At 34.5% G+C, this 26,481-nt stretch overlaps 1 protein-coding gene and 1 long non-coding RNA gene across 2 annotated transcripts; both read left to right on the plus strand.

Annotated features, from left to right (window-relative positions):
- The first annotated feature begins 4,222 nt into the window (after positions 1–4,222).
- LOC127126326 (uncharacterized) lies at positions 4,223–5,363 on the plus strand. The gene is made up of 2 exons (XM_051055237.1): positions 4,223–4,472; positions 4,557–5,363. The coding sequence occupies exons 1-2, from the start codon at positions 4,323–4,325 to the stop codon at positions 5,190–5,192; spliced, it is 786 nt and encodes a 261-aa protein (XP_050911194.1). The 5' UTR covers positions 4,223–4,322; the 3' UTR covers positions 5,193–5,363.
- An 11,008-nt stretch (positions 5,364–16,371) lies between these two features.
- LOC127126327 (uncharacterized) lies at positions 16,372–20,154 on the plus strand. Its single transcript, XR_007804953.1, has 3 exons — positions 16,372–16,549; positions 17,250–17,348; positions 19,909–20,154. It is a non-coding gene; the product is annotated as an uncharacterized LOC127126327 (long non-coding RNA).
- Positions 20,155–26,481: the final 6,327 nt, after the last annotated feature.

The following is a 26,481-nucleotide window of genomic DNA, read 5'->3' on the forward strand; positions in this document are numbered from 1 at the left end:
TTTGGAGACTTAATCGCCTGTCGTAGAAGGAGTAAATGTGTTCTTAGGAGAAGAAAAATCAATGAGTTGGGGTGTTTTAGGAATGCTCATGCAAAAAAGGAAGTCCTAGACGAAGGAACAATGCTACCTTAATTGACATGCAAACGAGAGACTGTACAAAGCCTAGAAATCTTATGGGGAAACAATCACACCATACAAAACATGTATCTTAAAGTAAACACGTCAACAAGGGGGCCCAAACATACATGGGTAGGGCTTTAGTCAAGAGGGGTCATATCAACCTCGACAAACAAGCCATGGAATAAGTAATCAAATGGGCTCTTAACCACTGACATTGAACGTCAGGGTGAGCAGATTAAAAGGGTAATGAGGATAAGACCTCATAGCTCTTAACCCTGGACAGGGTGAGCTTATGACAAAAAGTGGGGATTCAGAAAGGTGGAACCCTCTCCACTGACTGACCGGACAAAAGATCTTGGGCTTTTGTTCTGAAGCATCAACACGTAGTGCGAGCATAAAGAACGACACACTGAATAACGGGGGATTGATTATTAATCCCTTTTATCCGTAAATTGCCTCTTCATGGAGGTCTTTAGCACTGATGCCTCTTCTTGGAGGTCTTTGGGAACAAAAGTAAACAAACAAAAGAAAACATTGCCTCCTGTTGAGGTCTTCCAGCTAGGAAAGCGGTAAAATGCGGGAAAGGTAAAGGGATCAAGAGATCTACCACACGGATAAAGATCCGAAGTAATAACAGCTAAAGAAGCAAGAAACCCAGAGATCTCTCAAGCTAGCACCATCAAAGAAAGCGAGTCAGTACAGGTAGTCGGAATAAACCTCCAGGTGGTATCCCACAAATAAAGTGGAATGCCAAGCAAGCTATCCTTTCAGGAGTCATGTGAGCCCTCACAAAAAACTCAACAAACAGGTTAGAGTGACAAGATGGGGCGCAATCAAGAGTTGCCCCAAATCAAAACTGTAACCACATGAATCATGCCATTAAAATTCACAAAAAGCTCACAAAAAGCAACCAAGGATAGGAGGCATAAACCTCTTGTTAAACACATGCATCAAAAGGGTATCAAAATTCAAAGTCAGGGGCAAGGATCCACACATCAAGACATGACATACATACTAAAACATGTGCCCACATGCAAAACCTAACGATAATACCTCATACATTCAGAGCATTCAAATTGAAAGCATAGAGTAATAGAAATAGGGCAAACCTGATTGGAGAGGTCGAATGAAATTGAATTGCCCGGTTGGGTTTGCAAAGCAATCTGAGGGTTTATATGAGATGGAATTGGCCCTTTGCAGATGAGTTCCTTTCAGTCTCTGGAGGTTGCTCTGAACTCTGTTAGCTCTTCTCTCACTATCTTTTTCCCCAGGGTTTCTTGGGAGATGGAAGTCTAGAATTTATAACCTGATTTTTGTAACTTTGTGGGCTCAAAAAGAGAGAGGTCCAAGTCCAAGATTTTTCTTTTATTTTTTAATTTTTTTATTTTTTTTTTCGCTTTTCGTTTTTCGTTTTTTTCCGTTATTTTTTTTTCGAAACGCGTGGGCTTCGCCTAGCGAGCATGACAGTTCATGAACAAACTTTTGCTCCTTCAAGATTAACATTTTGACTGATGAATAGACCCCATTTGAACATGTTGGAAGTATCTCAAGCCATTCCCTTGTGTTGACTGATCACCCAGATAGGACTCACAAAGTGCCTTGGATGATATTCAAGCTTCTTGGATCTAATTCTGATTGACATGATGAAATGCAATATGAAATGTTAAATGACCTAAAAATGAATGCATGAATGAAGGGGGAAAATTTTGAGGTATTACACTTTTACCTCTCAAATTACTAGTACATTACCCAATCAAAATATTTACCCATCTAAATTAGTCATTTACACACCTCCTTATTCATTACCAAAATCATCTTGGGTTACTAAAGATCTATCAATTTCAATTTTATCTTTAGAGACACTTTACTATCCTCCAAACACCTCATTAGTGCAAAAATATTTTGAGATTTGTATTCCTGGATTTATCTTTCTCCCTAAAGATCAATTTAAAATTATTTTTTTTTACAATTTTATCCTAGTGGACTCTGAATCCATATCCCTTACCCATAAAGAACAAAATAAGATTAAGTTTTCCAAATTTAAGATTATTAAGGTTTTATCTCCTTCTGATTGGTTTTTTCCTTTACTCCTAAATATTATTCTTACTTTGATTATATGGACGTCTGGTTCAATTTTTTGTTTATTGAGCTTTTTAACCATACTTGATTTAACAAGATCTCTGTTAATTTTTTCAGTTGATTTGTCCAATAGTTTCAAGTTATTGGACCAACTTTGAGAACTTTTCTCAATTTATGTCGCAAAGGCTCTGTTAGATTTTTAAGATAAAACAACTTGTCCTAAATCTAAATCTCTATTATGCTTTTGTGGTTTTTTTATAAAATTAATTGGATCTCCTCTGGGAGTTTTCTACTGAATTACTTTGAGAAGGTTCTTCTTCCTCCCAATTAACTAGAAAATTTTCTATCAAATGGTGGTCGAAGTTCAATCCAGAATTACTTTTTCTATCAAGATTAGATAGTTGGTTTAAAGCGTATCTAGGGCTCTGCAAAAATACCCTTGTTACTAAATCAGACTCATCTTTTCATATGGATCGTTCCAAATTATTAGCTTTATTATCCACTACCTCTTACCATAGATGATTTTTAAGCAAGATTAAACAAGTAATATCGATATTATCAGAAAGTGACAGTGCCTCCAACATTTCAAATAATGTTAATGAAGATGACTGTTATAAAATACTAGATCTTTGAAGATAAGGAGCATCAAAATTACTCTAATTAGCATCAAGATAAGGATCATCATGATTACTCTAGTTAACATAAAGATAAAAATCATCAAGATTACTCTAGTCAACATGAAAATAAGGATCATTAACATTATTTTAGTCCACATGGGTTTCTCTTCTTTTGTTGGTTGCCCAAAATTATTTCTCAACCGTATTTCTTTTGAATTATTAGTTTTTATCCTTTTTCATTATTAGACTATGTGAGTCATACTTTTAATTATCGTTATGTTTTAGGGTTTGTCGTCTTGTAGTTATTGAAAGTCATGTGGATCATTATCTTTATATAAAGTATATGTTCGTTTAATTTTATTTTGAAGTCTGTAGTCATCCATCCTTTTACTATAAAAAGATATATTGAAATCTTTTACGCATTCAATTTTTTTGAGTCAGAAAACTTAGAATACTTGATTAGCCGATCTTTGTAAATATTTGCATAAATAAAACTATATCTTTTAATCTCTTAAAACATATTTTTTCGTGTTTACTTATACTCTTAATATACTCTTAAATCGAGCATGCATGCAAATTATTTCAAATACGGGTGGATTCGGTACGATGAACTTAAACTTTCACAATAATTCAAATGTGACAAGTTATGTCAGATAATGCATTTGAATCTCAACATATTTAAATTTTAAAGGTTAAATATGTTTCTAATCCTCTTAAATATCTCAAATTTTGATTTTAGTTTCTCAAAGTATTTCTTTCAAAGAATGGTCTGTCTAAAAATTTTCATCCACACTTTTTGTTCCTAATACTAAAAACATCGTTAAAACTGTCGCTAATTGCTACTCCCTCCGTCTCATAATAAGTGTTTTATTTGAAGTCTGCGCGGTTCTTAAGAAAATGATTAGATTTGTTGATTTTAATGATAAAATTATTATCATTTACTAAAATACCCTTATTTATTATAGTTAGTGGAGTGGTTGAAAAAAATGAAAGTTAGTAAATAGGGGTATAGCAGTGGAAAAAAAATAATAAATATTGTATTGATATTTTAAAAGAACATTTATTTTGAAACGTAATTTTTTTTTAATGAGACACTTTATATGAGATGGAGGGAGTAAATAATAAATCGTCGTAAAAATCATCGTTGATTTTATTTTAAAAATCGTCGCTAAATTGCAGGAGAGATAAAAAATATTGATATATTTTTTTTAAGAATATCATTCTTTAAAGAAAATATTTTATGAAAATAAAAACAAAACTTAACTAAAAAAGAATATCTTGTGTCATTAAAGCGTTTGACTAAAATAATAGTACTAGTAAGATATTTTAATCATGAAATGGGCCCATACACTTCAAAGCTTCCCACACCATTTTCATGTGCATGCCAGCGAAGGTCTGACCATCATAAATATATAGTGCGAGTGCATTAGGTAGGAAAGAAGCAAAAGTTGAATTGATCTAAGTATTGCTATCAAGAAAATTATACAGCTACAGAAGATAATATATATGGCAGAACATTTTGTGAACCAGGGAAAAGAATATGCAGATGCAAGACCAAGTTATCCACCACAGCTCTTTCAATTCATAGCTTCTAAGACTCTCTCTCACAATCTTGCTTGGGATGTTGCCACCGGAACCGGCCAAGCTGCTAAATCTGTGAGTCTCTCTTCTCAAAACCATATTTTAGTAGATCTTCTTTTATAGAACATTTCTCTGACAAAAAATAATTTGTGATTTCAGTTAACTACTTTGTACAAGAATGTTATTGCTACAGATGCTAGTGAGAAACAGCTTGAATTTGCGACCAAACTTCCTAACATACGATACCAACACACCCCATCAACCATGTCCATGACTGAGCTTGAACAAATGGTGTCATCTCAAGGAACCATAGACCTTGTCACCATTGCTCAAGCCCTTCACTGGTTTGACCTCTCATCTTTCTACAAACAAGTCAACTGGGTTCTCAAGAAACCCCATGGTGTCATTGCTAGTTGGTGTTACACTTCACCAAGAGTTAATGATGCGGTTGATGCTATGCACAATAAGTTATATTCTCTTGATGCAAAGCCTTATTGGGATCCAAGACGTGAGTTACTTGAGGATAATTATAGAAGTATTGAGTTTCCATTTGATCCTGTGGAAGGAGTTGATCATACGGGACCGTTTGAGTTTGAGGGTGAGACTGTGATGGATGTTGATGATTTCTTGAATTATATTAGATCAAGATCAGCTTATCAGACATCAAAGAAGAAAGGAGTTGAGCTTCTTAAGGATGAGGTTATTGAAGAATTCAAACTTGCTTGGGGTGATGATGGACAAAAGATTGCTAAGTTTCAAGTATATTTGAGAATTGGAAAAGTAAGGGATGCTTGAAAATATGCCAAATGATTGAGTACTGTGCCGTAACATGTTCTTCAATAGTAAATTTGTTACAAAATAATATTATTGTCTTAATTCTTGTCTTAGTATTGTAAGTGTGCTGTCACTCTATTTTGTCCATTTACAAAATAAGATAGAGCTCTTAATTTGGTTCTCATGTTAAAATTTTATGGATTTCCTTTAATTAATTATTAAATGTTGTTTTCGATTTTAAAAAACTGTCACAAAGAAAATTATTGGGACGAGTCGCGTATTAGGTCGTTTTCTTTTAGACGTTTCGTCGTATTGTCAATAACTATGCAATGCAGTCAAGTTTCGACGACATCTCCAAAATAAAATAGTCCGTTCAAAATTACGATTATCACATGCACTATAATGAATCGTTTGAAGATATACACGTTCAGATGGTGTTTAAATCACTCGTAGAATTTGGAAATAATCCAATCGTTGATGGCGCGATAAACCACTCAAAAACTAGAACAAAAGAAATAATTTGAGATGAAGAGAATGAATGGGAGAAGAGAGATTCCAAAAGGTTTAAAAATCTGGAGTGATTTGCAAATGAACTGAGGAACTGTATTTATAGGTAAGAGATTCAACTAAGTGGACTGAAAATCGTGGGAGGAAGTTGAAAGTTTCAGGCCCATTACTGGGAGCGAAAATTGGGATTCACATTTGTCACTTTCATTCACTTTGTACCCATTTGATATCATTAGGTTATCAAACTTTTCATGTCATTGCTTAGGAGCTTGTTTTAGTCCATACAAAGACTTGTCTAATTTACAGACCTTGTTTTCTTGTCCATGGATGACAAATCCTTCCGGTTGTTCCATATAGATTTCTTCTTCTAAGTCATCATTAAAAAAAAGTTGTTTTAACATCTATTTGGTGTACTATTAAGCTATAAATAACAGCTATTGAAATAAGTACCCTAATGGATGTAATTCTAGTGACCGGAGAAAAAGTGTCAAAGAAATCTATATTTTCTCTTTGTCTAAAACCCTTGGCTATAAGGCGGACCTTTTATTTATCAGTAGTTTCATCAGGTTCTAGTTTCTTTTTCAAAACTCGTTTACAATTGATTGGTTTACAATTAGGAGGCTAGTCTACTAAGTGTCAAGTCTTGTTAGATTCTAGAGATTTTATCTCATCATTAATAGTTTCTTGCCATAAATCTGCCTCCAGAGATGACAAGGCTTCTTGAAGATTTATTAGATCTTCTTTTACATTATAAGTTGCATAATCAGGCCCATAGTTTGTAGCAACTCTTACTCTTTTACTTCATCAAAGTTTTGTTTCTACATTGTCGTTGCTTTTTGTGCTTCTTATCACAAGAATGTGACTCGATTGAGTGTCCCACTCTTTCTCAATTTGAAAGAAAATTTGTATTCATAGGATTCAACGTCATTTGATTATATGATCACTTTTGCATGTCATAAAACCTATATGCCTTACTGTTTACTGCATACCCAATGAATACACATTCATAGGCTCTACTGGCGAGTTTAACTCGTTCGGATCCAGAATTCTGGAAAAAGCCAGACAGTCCCAAGTTCTCAAATAAGACAAGTTTGGTTGTCTTTTCTTTAATATCTCATAAGGAGATATCTTACCTTTTGATTTGGAAACTCTATTCAGGACATAACAAACATTCAATAAAAATTTTCCCCACCAGTGAGACATAGAACCAAAATTCACCATAATTGCAACAACAAGTTAGTAAGAGTTTTATTCTTTCTTTTTGCTTTACCATTCATTTCAGGAAAATATGGAGCAGTCGTTTCATGTACAATTCCATGTTTTTATTTATAAAAATCATTAAATAACCTAGAGTCATATTCAATTCTCATATCACTATGAAGTCTCTTAATCTTCTTACTAAGTTGATTCTCAATTTCAGTTACATACATCTTAAACATGTCAAACGCTTCACTTTTATTCTTCATTATGTATACATAAGTATAATCAAAATAATTATCAATAAAAGTGATAAAATAACATTTACTATTTCTAGTTAAAGTTCCATCTAATTCACATATATCATAGTGTATAAGATCTAGGGGGTCAGATTCTTTAATAATTGATTTATGTGAAGTCTTAGTTATTTTAGCTTGAGTACAATATTCACATGTATTTGAATCATTGTCATTTAATTTAAGGATTAGGCCTAAGTTGTTTGCATTAGAAATAACTCGCTCATTAACGTGGCAAAGTCTAGCATGCCAAATATTAAAATAACACAAAGAGTAAACAAAAGGAGAAATTTTATTCAAATTAACGTTCAACTTAAACATGTCATTTATGGCGTACTCTTTCCCAACAAAAATATCATTCTTAGTGATTGTTTACAAATCTTCCCCTATAGTTTGACTAAACCCTACCTTATTTAAAAGAAAACCAGAAACAAAATTCTTCCTAATTCCAGGGACGTGCATGACATCCTTCAGGATCAAAGTCTTTCCGAAGGTAAATTTCAGCAACATTAATGGTGTGAGCATCTTCCAACAACATTTTCTTATCTCCAACATTTGCGTATGTTTTTAATATAGCACAATCATAACAGACATTACGAGAGGTACCGATGTCTATCCACCAACCATCAGATCCACCAACCATGTTGATTTCAGTGATCATAACAATGAATTGCTCATCAGTCGGGTTAACCTGAGCATTTGAGCCAACAATAGAGCCAACAATAGGTTTAGGCCCGCTCTTACATCTCTTATCCATATGACCCGTCTTTCCATAATTTTAAAACAAACGAATGTCAAAGCGTCGTTTCTTTAAGGTGGTGGTTGCTGCCTAGAAATCAAAGCAGAATAGGCCCTATAGGGATTCCCAGTCTTAATTTGGTTCACAACATTGTGGTTCTGATTCTTTAATGGTCTGTCTGTAGGCTTCAAAACCACACCAATTTTTTTATTGTTGTTTGAAACAACTAAGATTTCATCTTTCGGATCCTATTTCCCAGATTCCTCTTTAATTCGGAGACGAGTAATTAGACTCTCGATTGAAAATTCTTTAGTTTTATGTCGAAGCAAATTTTTGAAGTTTTTCCAATTGGGGGCAGTTTGTCAATTATAGCAACAATCTGAAATTGTTCATCGAGGGGCACACCTTCAGTTATCATTTCATGAGCAATTTTCTAAATTCTATGGCTTTGAGATTCCACGGACCTTTCATCCACCATCTTATAGTTCAAGTAACAGTGATATCATATTTCTTTGCATATGCTTCTTTAGTATCATATTTCTTCTGTAGAGCTTCCCATAACTGTTTAGTAGTCTTGCAATTATTATAGTAATCGTAAAGATCGTCAACAAGGTTGTTCAAAATGTGATTCTTGCATAGATAATCATTATTTTTCCATATGGAAATCTTTTTCCTGAGCTGTAAAAATCATATGCTTTAGCCTTAGCAGAAGAGTATAATTATATGAGTTGATAGTCTCATCTAAATCCACAATTGTCTTACCATTAGTTAGTTCACTTGATCTAGAATGAGCAACAAGGATATCCTCAGTCATAACATGGGAAACCTTCTTTAAAGTTAATAAAAATTCCATCATAGCTTGCCAACGTTTGAAGTGAGAACCTTAAAACTTAAATGGTTTATCAGAGACAGCAGCGGTTGTAGTAGTATCGATAACTTCCTTAGTAGTCATGGCAGTTAAAGCAACATCTTAAAATTGTTATTTTCGATTTTGAAAAATTGCCACAAAGAAAACTATTGGGACGAGTCACGTACTAAATCGCTTTCTATAAGACGTTTCACCATACTGCCAATAATTATGCAATGCGATCGATTTTTGACGACAACTCCAGGATAAAACAACTCGTTCAAAATCATAATTATAACTTGCACTGTAACGAATCGTTCAAAGAGATACACCTTCAGATGGTGTTTAAACCACTCATAGTATCTGGAAATAATCCATTCATTGATGGCGCGATAAGCCACTTAAAAACTAGAACAGAAACAAGAATTTAAGATGAAGAGAATTAGAGGGAGAAGAGAGATTTTGAAAGGTTCTGAAATCTTGAGTGATTTGCAAATGAACCGAGGAATTCGATTTATAGGCAGGGGATTCAACTGAGTGGAGTGAAAATCGTGGGAGGGAGTTGAATGTTTCAAGACCATTGCTGGTCGTTTTTGCTTGGTGAGCAAGTTAGACTCTGACTTATTCTTGGAGAGCAAGTCAAATTCAGTCAAAATTGGGTTAAGACTAGGTTTTGACGAGTGACACGTCATAAATGTTAATTAATTAACATTAATTAATTTTCACGAAATCAATTATTAGATAATTAATTTCCATTGGTAAAATTAATTAATATTAAATTAATTAAATTCCACTAATTTGGGTTCCAAAAAAATGAGTTCATCTAGACCAGATCGGGCCGAGACGGTCGGAAAACAGCGAGGCGCGTGTGTGTTTAGATGTCTTGATGGTGTGTCCTCACTCCTTTATAAAATTGGGTACTTGTTGGGGTCCAACCCATTTGGTCAAGTTGGAATATATATATACACTACTAATATTTGTGTTCCCTCCTATACGAGACTAAAATGAATCCTTTCAAATTCACTTCCATATTAGTTCTTACTTGTGCTCATTTATTATCCATTTAAAGTCAATAAATCATTCTAATTTTCACTCCAAGTTTTCATCATTCCAAGATTTCCAACATTAAATAAATATAATAATTATATTAATTATTAATTTAATTAATATATAAATGAATACCGTATTAGACTTAATTGTTGAATTAATAACTGTGAAAAATTAGGTTATTCTTTTGGCTAGTCTACTAAGAAGATGTCCCTTATCTCATCGGGTGGATATATAGATTCTTGACTATTTTATTAGGTCATATTTACCAAGCAATCATTCCATCAGTAAGAGGGCAATAACATTCTCAATAGTTTATTTTGATACAAAATATTATTGGACTTCATGCTTATTTTATTAGGTTCGAATATCCTATTGATATTAGAATTTTGGGGATAAGTTTTTGTTTATTATTTATGATGTAAGATCATAATGAACTGGAGCTTTATTAGGGAAATATTTGGTTGAATATATATGGAATCATTTTTTCCTATATATTGCATAGTTGTGATTTGTCTTAGTTGGAATTACCACGCATAAAGTAGGTCTGGTGGTGGTCCCTACAACCATGTCTACTTGGATAACTCCCAAGGGCTTGCTGTTTTTCCTACGTAATTTAACAAGACCATGTTATTCGGCTTGAAATTCGTATCATACTTACCAATCTTACCAAGTAAGGAATGTGTCATTACATTAATGTAGGCTCTGCAGTCTACCAGGACCTTGTTTATCCAGACACCTTTGACTTTAACCCTTATATAAAGGCTTTAGATGTTGCTGCATTGACATGTCAGGTTTTTCCTATATAGCATTGTCCTTATCGACATAGTCATTATTCATCACATAATAACACAAAGGTTTTGGGTCGCTATTTCCTCGGCCAGTCCACACTCCTCTTTGATCACCTATGTGACCGTATCATATTCTAACTACAACACCGATATCATATTGCATATTATATCCAATTCAAGTCAGAACCTGAATCGAACTCATCACTTTCCATTTCCTCATCCTCACCCACTTTGCTCTTTGGCTCTTCATTTTTCGCTACATGTGGCAATGGAGGAAATAATCCTTTTTTGACATGCCTTCTTGTTGACTGGGCTTCGTTTATAGCTTGACTACTTTTGCTCAAACCTCCTACTTTGAAGGAAACTTTCTTCTTTCGTTAATGCCTTCTCCACTGTGTTCTGGTCATGGTATTTTTTCCCATGTAGTTTTTGGAAGTATACAAGTACTTCTTAGAGGTTTGGGAGTTATCTTGATACGAGGATACCATACCAACCTTAATTAACTTCCATTTTTCCCTTCCAGTTGTTGTTCTCCCTGTAGGTACAATCCACTTCTTAGGTGGGACACTGGAAGGAGAGGCGTATGTCCTGCCTTGTTGAATTTTCTATGGCATCCCATTTTGTTAAAGATAAACTCTACATATTTATCTTGTCGATCATTTCTTGTTTGCTGATAAGGGTTTTCCATTTCATTGGTTGCCTCTTAGTCGGAAACTACATTACAGTGTGGGCAGAGCATAACCTCAGAGTCTTCCAACCTACATTTGTTCAAAAATCAACGAGTTTTTCCTTAGCTTTAGGGAAAGTTTCCTTCTTTTGCTCTTCATATATGGCCTCGACCTCATTCGGTCGATTTAGTCAGCCATATCGACCACCAGCACGTCTACAGGATCAAAAAACAAAGCCTCTTCGACTTTGGCATCAACATCCTCCTCTACTTGAGGCTTCTTTTTATCTGTAAACTTTAGTCTTCCGTCTTTCAAGGTGTTCTGCACCAGGTCCCTGAAAAGTACACATTGAGAAGTTTTTTGACCAAGGGAATTATGAAATTTACAAAATCCTTTTTCTTTCTTTGCTCTAATGGTGGCGTCTTAAGCCCTTTAGGGATTACGATTTGGCCATCAAAGACTAAAAGATCAAATATTTTATCACACTTAGTTATATCAAACATGTATATTTTCGTGACAAACTTCTCACTTTTAGTCTCAACATGATTTTTCTCGTTCAAAGGTTTTAGCAATTTACATACATAAAGAGGCTATGGCTTTACATTGCCACGTTAACCTCATTTTCTTCGACATAGTCGCAATCTATGTCATACGGGTTTTCTACCTCGTCGACTTTGACATAAGTGACTTACTCTTTTTTGTGATATTTGCTCGACCTGAATTTTTTAACTTTCAAGCATTCAACTTGTCGAACTTTATTTTCTACTTAAACCATATCTCTTAAGTACTGGGAGTTTATTTTCCTCCTAATGGAATAGTCTAGACCTCATGCAGCTAACTTGACTAATTAATGTCTAGGCACTTAAGTAAAGCACATTGAATTCATTATCCTAAACCTGTTAAGATAATCATCTATTGATTCAGCCACCTTTCGCCTCACATTGGCTAACTCCTTGAGGCTAATCTTAGATAGGCCTATATAAAATTGTTCATGGAACACCCTTTCTAATTAACTCCAATTAAATATGGAATGTGGAGGAAATGTGGTGAACCACGTAAAGGCCTTCTTAGTTAGATAACTTGGGAATAATTTCATCATTAAATTCTTGTTATTTGTTATGTCTCCCACCTCTGACTAGTAAACTTATGGATTTTCCAACCCCTTGGCAATTCTGTCTACAATACATATTTGGATAGAGCAAAGACAAATGTTGGCCTATGTAAACCGACATATAGGCCATTTTGGACTAGAATTTGTTCGACCATATTAGCTATGTTATTTTGCCTTGAAAAATTATTAAGTTGGATGTTTCTAACGACTTGGTCAGCATCGTGGTTCCTATTTACAATAAATACTTTTGGATGATTGTGGTCCGCGTTACCTTCGACTACCCTGAGCATGGGTGGTTCGACATGCATCGCTGGTTGTGGTATTTGGTTATTAGGTAATTGCAGAACTGATGCTCGTTAAGCACCTAAAAAGTTAGCAATTTGACCTATTTGATGTCCTAACTGCTAGTAACTATGGTTAGTATTTTGAATCAAAGGATTGAACATAGTCCCAATTTATTGCATTATCATGTTAACCATTTCATGGTTACTCTCATCCATCTACTTCGTCATGGACAATAGGGAAATATTAGTTAGCATTGGCATAACCTGTGGTTACACCACTCGACCAGGGCTGTTTGTTGCAGATCCGGATACCAAATGTTGATTTAACGGTGACGCTATCTTTGCAACGTGGCTTTGCAAACCTATCATCATGGTGGTCAGCATGCCATATAAGCAATCTATAACACTTATAGGTAGCATAAAACTCGGGACATAAGGAGGCCACGATTCTCCTATAATGACCTGAGTAACCCAATGGTTAGTTGGGGTATTCGCCACTAATGGTAATAAAACTCCCACCCCTAGAATCAATGTCGAAGTGAATATTTGACTTATAATAGGACGGCTACTCCAATAATACTTGAAGTTCCCGCACTACTAGCCATGTATTCGACAAATTGTTCTATGTCCAGGGGATTATTTTATGGTGGAAAAGTATTTTGTTGAACCTCCCATTTCAACGAGGGCTTTGCCACTTCTTAAACGCATAAAAACCAGACATACCAATATTCTCTTATAACATAGGATTAGTAGAGAAAATGTAACACTTTCTGAAAAAAGTTTGAAAATTGCACAAAAGTGTCTCACTGGGTGTGCAAATTTGTTCGTGGGTGTTTTTGGCGAACGATCACGAGTTTGATTAGCTTGTGAGATTAACTCAAAAAACAACTGAAACTTTAATTGCAGAAGAGTTTGGATAAAGGTAATGAATGAGAAGTGTAATAAATAAAATTAAATAAGAATGTGAAGTTAATGACATTAAAATAAGAATGTTTCAGTTAAGGAAACAAAGAAAAATTAAAGAAAGTGACGCATACTCGTACATGTTCCTCATAAACTATTTCTCTCTTTGGCTCGGGTGCTTCAGTTCTACAGAGAGATGTATGAATTTTGTGACCTTGAATAGAATATATGTATATGTTATTTATACTACTCTAAAGATAATAGTCGATAACAGTTAATCCCTAAATGATCGACCATGAATCCCACTATTTAAAAGATCGACCATGATAACCGTCTTTCAACATGACTTGAACTTCCCAACTACTTTCAATCCTATCTAATAGCGTTTGTTGAAGTGTTTCCTCACTTACCTAATACTTGGACTTGTAAAATATTATATGTCCTAGATAACTGGTGACCTTGTCGAATCTAACAATTTTGTTGAAATCCCTTTTTCGAAATTTTGGACATTTTTAGAGGAGAAAGTGATAATAGTCTTATGGATATGCTCTTTAGATTCTTCTAAACCAAGATTACCATGCTTCACCGAACGGTTTTGGGTCGACGTGGTTGATAAGTTGAAGCCTCCTCCGTCGAGACTCTTCAATACTTAACATCTTTCAACGTACTTAGCTAGTATTATTTGTTGACTTTCTAACATTCTTCGTTGACTTTATCCAGCTAGAATTTTCAGGCTAACAATTACATACTTTTTCTATAGAAAACAAAATTTTCTAAAATAACAAATGGTGGTAAGAAAGTAGTTGAACACAATATATGTGGCCGAAAAGAAGATGCGAAAACATGATATGAAATTTTGAAATAAAATTTCTCAATTAATTTACATAGTAAAAAAAGCTTAAACCACAAAGATTTTTTTTGTAACAATTGATGAAAATTTACCTTGATTAGATTGTGGAAAAGCTCCAGTTGTATGGTAAATAAGGAAGAATAACTTCAAACTCGAAACCAAGTCTGAAGCGAAAAACAAAATCCAAGCCAAAAGGATTTGGTGAAGAGTAATATGAAGGATAAACGGTGTATGATGACTTAAAGGGGAATGAGGACAACTTGAGTGAGGGATTGATGGAAGGTGCGTTGATTGAGTTAATTGAAGTCAAAATGACAAACTTGGTTAAAAATGAATCAATAATTTGCTATCCCAAGAAAATTTGCATTATTGAGACAACATAATGGAGAAGAAACGAGTATAAAAAGAAAATAATGATTCAAAATAAAAAAAATAGTCAAAATTGAGTTAGAAGATAAAATATTTGGACATGCTTTAACTCAATTATATAAGCGTTAGCATATAATTTTAAGGCAAAATTAATTTTCCATAGTATTAAATCTTTTTATATTATAGATTTTTTTTAGTTTTTATGTGATATGTGCCATTAAATGAAGTGAATAAAAGACACATTTTGTATTCACAATAGGTAGCTTTGAAAAATTATTATGAGTTTGAAAAATACTAATAACATCCTCTCATTGGTTCTCATTGGTTGAAACATGTGTGAGTCCTACCACTTTATGTGAGGCCTATTTTTAAAGTTAGAGACTCACACATGTTTCAACCAATAAAAAATGAATGTTTGAGAAAGTGTTGAAAAAAGAGTGTTTCTAGCACTCCTCAATGAGTTTTCTATAAGCATAATTTTTTTGAATAGTTCATATATATATATATATATATAATATATATATATATATATATATATATATATATATATATATATATATATATATATATATATATATATATAAGAAAATTAGATGTTGTGAAAAACTCTATTTTGCCCTTTTCTATAAATCTATCATTTCACCACAATAAGGGTAATTTTGGTCCAAATATTATTTTTGGTAATCAATGATGTCACATTGTTCAATTTGAACTACATACTTATTGTATTATGCCTTTGATGGTTAGGTTTATTTTAATTGATGATGTCACGTAGTTCTATTTCAATTTCTTTCTTCCCAAAATCTTACATTTGGTCACTTTCCCCCCTTTTTTCTCTCTTCTTTCAATATGCCCCTTTCTTCCTCTTCACTTTCTTCTCTTCATGTTCTCCCTCTTTTCTTTTTCCTCTTTCTGTGTTACTCTTTCTTCTCTTTCTCTTTCTCTTCTCTCTTATACTCTTTTGACGGATTTTAAATGGCTGATGTGTAGTCAAAAACATCATAACCAGAGCGCGAGGAGCAAGAATAAGAACACGACTTATGAGTCGTATGACGGAGATACAGATGATTCAGTAATGGATACAAATGTCAAAGCAAAGAAGAACCATATCTAAGTTCAAGCGATAAATCTGTTTACGAATTGTTGTTTTAATTTCAAGCGAACAAAAAGATAGAGATCTGCTTTTGGGTTGTGGATTCAATTTCAAACGAAGAAGATGTAGATTTGTTTGTGGGTTGTGGTTTCGTTTCAAGCGAAGAAGAAGAAAAATCATATATGAGTTATTGGTGTGGTAAGAAGTTCAATCTTTTACATCAATATTCTTTTTATATCCCCTTTTAGTTGAAGCATTGAGTTTTGAATGTTCTGAATATTTTGTATCATATACAAATGTTTCTTTATCTTTTTTAAAGAGGTACTTATATTCAAATGTGTGAGAACATTTTTTTAGGTTAATCTTTTTCTTTTTGAATTTGTGAAAATATTTTTTTAAAATTTGTGTTTGTTTTATATGATAATAAGAAAATATACTTTTTAATCTGAATTATTTTAGGTTAAGAAAAGGTGTATTTATAGGGGTCATATATAATAGTAATAAGTTATAGCAAGTGATTTTTAAGGAGTAAAAATTTGTGTGTGATTATTAAGCTCTGAATTGGGAGTGGAAGAGTCTGTGTATGTTGGGGTTCTTTCTCTCCTTCCTTCCTATGGATCTTCATGTCGTCTCTCTTAATTCTGGGATGAAGAATCGAAAACAAGACGAACAACATGTAACCTTTCCTTTTCTTTCATTTTTTTTTCTAATTTTTTAACTGTTTTTCTCTTGATCGTGATTTTTCAGGGTTTTGTATTCGACCAACTTCACTACTTTGATTCTTTGTTTGTTTGATTTTCTTCTCTTCGTGTTTTGATATCTTGATCATTTGATGTTATGTTAAATATATAGCTATATTTTTGAAGCAACAACTAACTACATCTCTTGAGAAAGTAAGATTTTAGGCTTCTACGTGATAATCTAGAGCTATACTTTTGAAGCAACAACTAACTGCATATTTTGAGAAAGTTACTCCATCTCTTAAAGTGTGTATTAAGGTATCATGTTGTACTCTGAAACTCTGTAATTATTTCTAATATATAAACTATGAACTATTAGTGTTCATGATGGAAAATCATTTGGTAGTCTATGAGGCAATATGGTAATAATTTATGTCATGAATTTCCTTTTTTTATTCCTGTCAGGTTGTTGTTCTCAAAGATAGTCCAAGAGGGACACATTTTCGTTGCGCTGGACCATAGAACATGCTAAGTTTATATACTATATGAATTTATTTCTAAAATTATTAATATATTTTGTGTTGTTGTTTAATGTGTTACCGTTTCCCAATACACAAGCAGGATTATTGGTATCAATCAACAAACCAGTTTTTGTATGTAGAGTTTATGTTAATATTAATATTGTGTTGTGTTTAGGCCATGAGACCCCACATGAAAGGTGAAGATCTTGGTTTCCTTTATGTTATGACTGGTCAAAGATTTCTTGTGATATTTCAACCTGTTGAAACTACCCAAGTAAGTCGCAAAACCCTCTCAATTTTTTTCTTCCTTGACTATCCGTTGGAATATGAAAGGTTCTAATAACAGTGATGAGAGTATCTTAGTTTTCTTCATTAAGCTAATTATATTAATGGGCTTTATCCTAGAAAATATCCTCACATAGGAGGTATTTTCTAACATAAACTCAAGTCTTGAAGGGTTCCATGTTATCCATCAAAGTGTGCTTCTTTATTTATAGCTTTCATTTGTATGATTGGTGTAACACTCTGTTTTTTTTATTATATATTTTATTATATTTTAATTGTTTGAATTATGGATTTTGATGATTTATTTTATGGTTGGGTGTTGGCAGAGTGTGTATCCTTGAGTTGGGGGTATAGAGAGATGATAGAAGTAAGTAGAATAATTTAGAATTATTTTGATGATTAAAAATAATGTTTTATTTATTTTTATTATATTAATTAGTGAAGATAGAATAATTGGGCCAAAAATAAGAAATTGAGAAAGTTAGTGGGAGGAAGGAATATGAGATAATTAAGTTTGGGCCAAGTTGGTAATTTGGAAAAGTTTACCCTAAAAATAAAAAGTTAAGAGGAACCTAGGTTTAGGGGATTTTCACATTACGTGATATTTGAGAAAAATGAGCAAATAGGCAATAGGAAAGGTGATCAAAGGAAGAGAGTGAAGGTTTCAATTCAGAATTTTTGCAAGGAGATCAGGTAAGGGTGGGAATTTGTTCCAATAGTAATGGGTATGATAGAATGGTAGAACGGAGGAACCTTTAACCTCCTTAGGGTTGAGTATTTTGATTCATAATTTTGAATTTGGATGCTATGATGGCTGTTATATGATGATTATGTGATGAATTTCATATCCCTTATGTCCATGTATTTTTCTGTTTTGATGATTGATCTTATATTCACCATTGTTGCAATTTCGAAGGTTTTAGGCATATACTTAAAACCGTGCTTAAATGATTTAATAGTGTTAAAATTGTAAATTAACTTTAGATAATTAGAGTATTGCATGGGTTGTAATTTTCTAAGCATTTCAATTTTTACGGAATCGAAATCGTAGGTCCGGAAGGCCTCCGACGATGAAAAATGCAGAAAATTCTGCATTCTGTCCGTCCCGATCGCGCTCAGCGCGGGAGCCTTTTTTTGTGTTTTTTGGTTGAAATCGTTTTGGTCATAACTTTTAATCCGTAAGTCCAAATCGAGTGTCATTTGAAGTGTTGGATAACTGAAATAGAGAGCTATAACTTTGTTTCAGGGATAAAATAATTTTGGTGATTATTTCAGTGACGTTTTGGGGGTTGAAGAAGATAAAAATTGTGTTGGAAATTTTAGAGAACAACAACTCTTTAGTAACGCCTTCGTGCACGGTTTTGATCATAACTTTCAACTCGTGAATCATTTTGGGTTGGAGTATAAAGCATTAGAAAGATGACTCTAAGAGATATAATGTGATGGTGATAAGTGAATAGATTGAGTATTATTCTTATGCATACTGTGTTGGTGAAATTTTTGTTCATACGGTAGGTTAAGGAATTGTTGACACATCCTGACGATTTTGGTCATAACTTTCATTTCGTAAATCCGATTTTGATGGCATTTAAAGCGTTAGAAAGATAACGCTCAGACCTATAACGTAGTAGTGATTGTTAATGTGTTTTAAAAATATTCACATGCCTACTATGTTAATAAATGTATTGGTTTATACGTTTGGTTAATGAATCGTTGCATTGTTGTAATATTATTGTGTGATAATTAAGTTGTTATATCGATGATGTTAAGGTGTTGACGGGTTGTTGTTGTTTGTTGATATTATTCATGTGGTAACATGAATTGGTTGTTTCATGATGAATGGTGTGATGCGTAAATGATGAGATGTGTGTGGGGATCCTTTAGGTGAACCTTATTGTGTTAATGCATGTTATTTGAGAGTCATGCATCTTGGTGTACGGGCTTCAGTCTAATTTTGGTGAGCCTTGATTCTATGATGATGGAACGGGTGCGAGTAGCTAATTCCTATTATGGGGGATTAGTGAAGCGTTACCTATAATGATGGTAACGAGTTTTGGTGAGCCTCGATCCCGTTATGATGGATCGGATGCGACTAGCTAATTCCTATTATGGGGGATTAGTGAAGTGTTACCTATGGTGATGGTAGCGATTTTGATGTGCTCCGGTTCTAAGAGGGAATCGATCCTATGGTGGGGACCATGGAGTGAGATGAACCTGAGTGTTCATATTTGGTACCACATGCATGTCGAGTCGATGTTAAGTATATTGCATAAGTGTTGCATTTGTATTGGTTGTTATTGATGTGTTGTTGAATGAGATGTTATTGCATATGATGTTAATGATAATTGAGATGTGGTTTTGTATGATGTTGGTGATAATTGAGATGTTATCGTGTATGATGTTGATTATGATTTGGATGTAAGAATGTGATATATTGTTGTGCATGATTGTGTAGATGTTGTACTATATTCTTCATTCTATATTGTTATTATTGAAATGAATTCTCACCCCTTCTGTTTGATTGTTGCCTTTACATGGGCATCGTACAGATACTCAAGAGTAGTACTGCTGAAGTAAGTGGAAGGTAGCTCTTGGATTACTTCTTTATTTTGTCTCTTTTACTAGTGGTGCCTTGCTCTGATCATGTAATATTGGGTTGTGTTAAACGCTTATTTTATTCCTTATGTGTGATTATGTTGAAGTCATAAGACTAATTTTGTTGTTGAGAATTCTTAAGATGTTGAGTTGATTGATTACAACTCTCTTATTTTATTATTAAATTGAAGTTGAGACTAGATGTTATTACTTGTTTTATCTTCCATAATTATGATGATAACTTCGCTGCGATGATACTTTAAAATGGAAGTGAGCATGCAGTGAAAAGTTATGAATGTCTTATTATGTGAATACATAATACCAATCAGATGAGAAGGATGTCGTGTAAACATCGCAGGTATGATTCAGATAAGTGGGATGTCGTGTAAACATCCTTATTACAAATGTGTGTATTGAAATTTACTATTGAAACTCATGTTACGGAGCAGGTCATATATGTTATGAATGCTTGACGCCCTATGTGGTTTTATTTTATATTTAATTTACGCAATAAATTATGTGCGGGGTTTATGGTGTTACATTAGTGGTATCAGAGCAGGTCGGACTGTCCGGCCAGGTTGTTTAATTATTTTTGTTCCCTAGTATGTGACATGTGTGTGAAAACACCGTCGATGCTTGTTTTATTTTCCATTTATAGGTTGGGAATGAAAATAGTGAGGGAAAAACGTCTGCTTATCTTGGATGTTCCAACTGTATCGAGCTTGGACATTATGTTGTTGCATGCAAGAGTGCAGTGTTGGCTAGTTAACCTGTTTTGAGAATGTTGTGCTTTTCCTGAACCCGAAGAGAGGTCGTATTCGAGGATGGTGTTGGTTAGAAAAATGGTGTGATCCTTGAAGGAATACAGTCAGGTGTTCTCGTTGGTCGCTTCCTTGTGAGGGGGAAGGCGATGTTTTGGCCAGAGATGAGCCAGTGGGGTGTTAAGTATCCTGACGTGTTCCCTGAGGATGTGTATAATTTTTATTTTGTTGGAACAAGTTAACGTTATTCTTGGAATGAATTGGTTGGAGTTAAACCAAGTGTTTACCAATTGTTTTGATAAATTGGTCTAGTGTGCCACTAATTGCAAGAGCTCAGACGATCTTAAAGTTGTGTTGTTCCTAACATTGAAGATGTTGTGGATTCAAGATTTCTGTCTTCCGGTCAAGTTGGGAAGTCTTTAGGGAAAATGATCAGGTATTATTAATGTTGTTTCTTAGATAATATAGAGCAATGTGACGACTAGTGTTATACCAATGGTGTGTGATTCTGGATGTTTTCCTAAAGATATCTGTGACTTGCCTCTAGAGCGTGAATTTGAATTCGATAGAGGTGAAGAGTTGACGTTTGTATTAGCTAAGCAAGTGAGAGAATCTGTGAAGGATATGACACAAATGTTTGTGATGTTAGATTCGTTGGAACCTAGAGGACAGGGAGTAGTTCGTGATCTTCCTGGAGTGTGTGAATTTCTTGAAGTGTTTCCTGGAGACATAAGTGATTTGCCTCGAGAGCGCGAAGTTGATTTTTCTATAGACTTAGTACCTGGTACTAGTCCGTTGTGGATGACTCCTTATAGGGTGTCTGCTTTAGAGTTGGGAAAATTGAATAAGCAACTAGAAGATTTGCTTGAGAAGAAGTTTGTTCAACCAAGTGTTTATCTGTGGGGTATGTCGATGTTATTAGTGAAAGAAGAGGGACGGTAGTATGAAGCTATGAGTGATTTGAGAATTGTATTGTAAGCATTGAAAGAGAACCATTTATACGCAAAGTTTTTCCAAGTGCGAGTTATGGTTAAAGGAAGTGATTTTCCTTGGTCATGTGATTCTAGTGGTAGTATAGTTATGGATCTATTGAAGATAGATGTCGTGTTACAATGGGAGACTCTGAAGTCTTCCACCGAGATTAGAAGTTTTTCTTGGATTGATTGGTTACTACATGAGGTTCATTAAAGGTTTTTCAAATTTAGCATTGTCGTTAACTCAATTGACTCGAAAGGGTTAAGCCTAGGTTGGGATGTGCATTATGAAAAGAGTTTCCAAGAACTCAAGAAGAAGTTGATATCTGCTCCAATTTTGATTTCGTTGAATCCAAGTGAGTCCTTTGTTGTATATTGTGATGCTTCGAAGATGGGTCTAGGAGGTGTGTTGATGCATAATGGTCAGGTTGTGGCTTATGCTTAGAGACAATTGATATTTCATGAAAGGAATTACCATATGCGTGATCTTGAGTTGACAACAGTGGTATTCATGTTGAAGATTTAGATGCACTACCTATTTGGCTCCAAATTCGAAGTGTTTAATGATCACAAGTGTTTGAAATATTTATTTGATGAGAAGAGTCGAATATGAGGCCTGAGAGATGGCTTAAACTTTTGAACGGTTATGATTTTAATTTGAGTTACCATTCGGGTAAAGATAATGTTGTAGCTGATGCGATGAGTAAGAAGTCTTTACACATGTCGATGCTGTTAGACGGTGTGGCTAGTGATTGATAGGGGGGTGAATAGATCACCTCTTTTAAAATTTAACGGATTTAAAGTTTTATCAGAGTTTTTAAAGTTGGCGGAAAATATCAGTCCCGAATCGACTTCCGTCTATTCTGAACTGCTACTAGATAACCGGACACACGAGTTTAATGCTGGATTTGAATAAGAATGACAGAAACTATCAACACCAGCATTTTAGCTAATTGAATGCACTTATCATTAAAGTCTATTTCCAATGAATAAAACCTAGCTAACAATTTTGTCAAACAGTTGGTGTGTATGTGATCAATGATAAACAGCAATGGAGTTTAGTTAAAGAAGTTTTCTTGCCACTGCTGTCTTGCAAAAGGTACAATCACAACACACTAACTGAAATTGCGAAAACTGTTTGAAACGTAAAGAGAAGTAAGGTAAGAATACAATACGCAGAGATTTGGTAAGGAAGTTCCCCATGTCGTCCTCGCGTGTGGGTACGTCTCCCTCTCAATTTCAAATGAAATTGAGAACTTTGATTATCAATTATTGCCGAATTCGTTGATACAAGGTTATGATACAAAGACAGAATTCTAAATTCCAAGAACTTCTTCTTGTATGAAACCTCCACTTGATCTGAGCACAATCAAGAATTTCCTGCACGAAATTACAAACAATTCACCGGTTCCACGACCTGCTTGCGAAATCCCCCGATCTCCAAACGCAACGCTGCAGCTGAATCTGTTCTGCAAACGTGACTAACAAACCCGCAAGAACACTCCAGTTCTTGAAGGACAAACCGGTAGGTTTTTCTTCGAAACCCCCTTCAATCTTCAACTCAGCTAGATCCTCGATCGTTCCACTGAAAACCTCAGCTAGATCCTTGATCGTACCGCTGAACGTTATCTCTTTGATCCTTTAATCCGAAGAACAAGAATGATTATGTTTTGATGTTCTTGAAGAAAAGTGATTGAGAAGATGAAGAAGATGAAGTCTCTTTCAGGTTTCTATTTGCTCTCAAAACAACTGCTGCTACACTGCTTTGATCTTGTGTACAATTGTTTTTCCCTCTAAGAATTCGTGTTTTGCACTGCTGTCACAACATCTCTTATATATGCTGAAAAACAGAAACTGTTAGAGCACAAAACAGACTTATGCATTGATACATGAGAGTATGCATCGATGCATACTGTAAGATAAGTGAGTTTTTGGTGAATTGAATTAAGCATGGATCGATGCATAATTCGTATGTATTGATGCATATGACATTTCCACTAACATGTATCGATGCCTAATACGTATGTATTGATACATAGGTTGTTTCAACTGATCATGCATCGATGCAAGGATCGTATGGATCGATCCATAGAGCATTTTGCCTTTCATGTGTCGATACATGACTCGTGTGCATCGATGCATACTGAACAAAAATTATTTGAAAATTGCAACATGCTGTATGGATCGATGCATAGGCTTATGTGTTGATGCATACTGACACAAAATGGATTTTATGAGTTATTTTAAGAGATGTATCAATGTAGATCTTTATGTACAGACATGCAACAATAGAATGGGATAAAACACACTAAAAACACTCATGTGTCATGTATGGTAATGCACAGCCATCATTTGGATGATGATCACACAATTTGCTATCAATCAAAAGCTATTCAGAGTAAAGAATTTTCTCACAGATGCTTATGGCTCGAGAGTTAGAACTGATTGAGCAATTCAAAGATATGAGATAGTGGGTTGAGAAACTCCTAACAATGTGAAATTGGGTATGTTAAAGTTGACGAGTGGTATCCTTAAAGAGATCGGAATAGGTCAGAGATCTGATTTGAGTTTGATAGATCGTCTCACATTAATCGACCAATGTAATGGATGTGATTTCTGAGTTAATGAAAATTGTGTGATGATGTTCAGAGATAGAATTTGTGTTTCTGATGTACCCGAACTTAAGAGGAGTATTCTTGAGGAGGGTCACATGAGTGGATTGAGTATTCATCCCGATGCTACGAATATGTATCAAGATTTGAAGAAGATGTTTTGGTGGCCATGAATGAAGAAAGAGGTTGCCAAATTTGTGTATGTTTGTTTGACCTGTCAAAAGTCAAAGATCGAACATCAGAAGCCGTTAGGTCTGATGCAACCATTGAATATTCCAGAGTGGAAATGGGATAGTATTTCCATGGATTTTGTAATAGGGTTACCGTAGACTTCAAAGGGATGCAATTCAATTTGGGTGATTGTGGATAGATTGACCAAATCAACTCATTTTTGTGCCGATGAGGATCAATTATCCTTTGCAGAAGCTGGATGAATTGTATATTGATGAGATTGTGAAGCTTAATGGTAATCCTTCAAGTATTGTGTCAGATAGAGATCTGAGATTTACACCTAGGTTCTGGGAGAGTCTGCATGCTATTTTGGGTACTAAGCTGAAGTTGAGTTCTTCTTATCACCCGTAGACGGATTATCAAATAGAGAGGACTATCCAGTCTTTGGAGGACTTGTTAAGGGCTTGTATGCTAGAACAAAGAGGTACTTGGGATAGCTACTTGTCGTTGATTGAGTTTACCTACAATAATAGTTTCCATTCTAGTATCGGAATGGACCATATGAGGCATTGTACAGTAGGAGGTGTAGAACTTATTTGTATTGGTATGAGTCAGGCGAGAGTGTTGTGCTCGGACCTGAGATTGTTCACTTGACGACTGAAAAGATCAAGATGATCCAAGAAATGATGAAAGCATCGCAGAGTCGTCATAAAAGTTACCATGACGAGAGGAGGAAATCTCTTGAGTTTCAGGAGGGAGATCACGTATTTTTTAGAGTTATGTATCTAACTGGTGTTGGTCAAGCTTTGAAGTCTCAAAAGCTCACGCCGCGTTTTGTTGGTCTGTACCATATTTTACAGAGGATAAGAGAGGTGGCCTATCAGATTGCTTTACCGCCGCCGCTTTCTAATCTTCATGATGTGTTTCATGTGTCTCAGTTGAGGATATATATTTCAGATCCATCTCATGTGATCCAGGTGGATGATGTGCAGGTGGGTGATCCGCTGTTGCGCGTGGGTCAAAACGAGTGTTTTTCAAAAACGTAGTACAACGACAATTTTAACTCGGATATCGTTCTCACAAGGATTCTTGATTATTATTATCCAAAGGTAAATTGAATTAAGGGAGGGTTGTTTGGTTTGGTGTTCGATTAAGAAAAAATGATTATTAAAAGCAATTCTTGAAATAAGCTGTTATGAAATAAGTGATTGTGAAATAATTCAATCTACCGATTCAGTTCCTACTATCATCAATTAATATAATTTTAATACCCTAAGTGGATTGTCTATTCCTATTTGGATACAAACTCAATGACAAGCGCGGTAAAGTTTGTGAGATATATGATCCTATTATCCGAATTAAGCAAACGAGATAAGTTTTCATGGATTAAGCAAACATGATTAATCAGACACAAAAACGAATTAAGCAAACGTGACGTGCCTATGTTAGGATCATACAATCAACCAAATTGAATCAATATATTTCATGCAATCGAATTAAGCATACAAGAACACAAAATATCATTGAAAGGAATTAAACTAAAATTAACATTATAATAATCTCAAGTTTTGGAACCTGAATTACGGCAGATCGAATCAGAGGGATTAGTTCTCCATGGAATTCGTACAAGCTTTCAAATTTTCGTGAATCGTGATACCATGTACTGTTTTCGGCTGCTTAGGTTATAGGAAAGTAGAATAAACCTAATTTGGTCAAAACATAACCCAAGCCCAAACTAAATAACCCAACACAAAATATAAATCTAGTGCTGAAGGCTTCAACGAAATTTTCAACCATGCTACAGTCCGAATTAGTTCTAACTTTTTCATGAAAGTCGTAGATCTTTCTCTTAGCTTTCCAACGACTGGTAGCACGCCTCGATCCGATACTCCTAGCTCTACTTATGAATTTATTCGTGCAGACTGTTAATCCTGAAAATAAACTGCAAAAAACAAATAAGTGTAAAAATAAGATAAATTATAAAAACACATTAAAAGGGAAAAATAACC

This window comes from Lathyrus oleraceus, chromosome 3 (assembly GCF_024323335.1).
Source record: "Lathyrus oleraceus cultivar Zhongwan6 chromosome 3, CAAS_Psat_ZW6_1.0, whole genome shotgun sequence".
In the NCBI taxonomy this organism is placed as follows: Eukaryota; Viridiplantae; Streptophyta; class Magnoliopsida; order Fabales; family Fabaceae; genus Lathyrus; species Lathyrus oleraceus.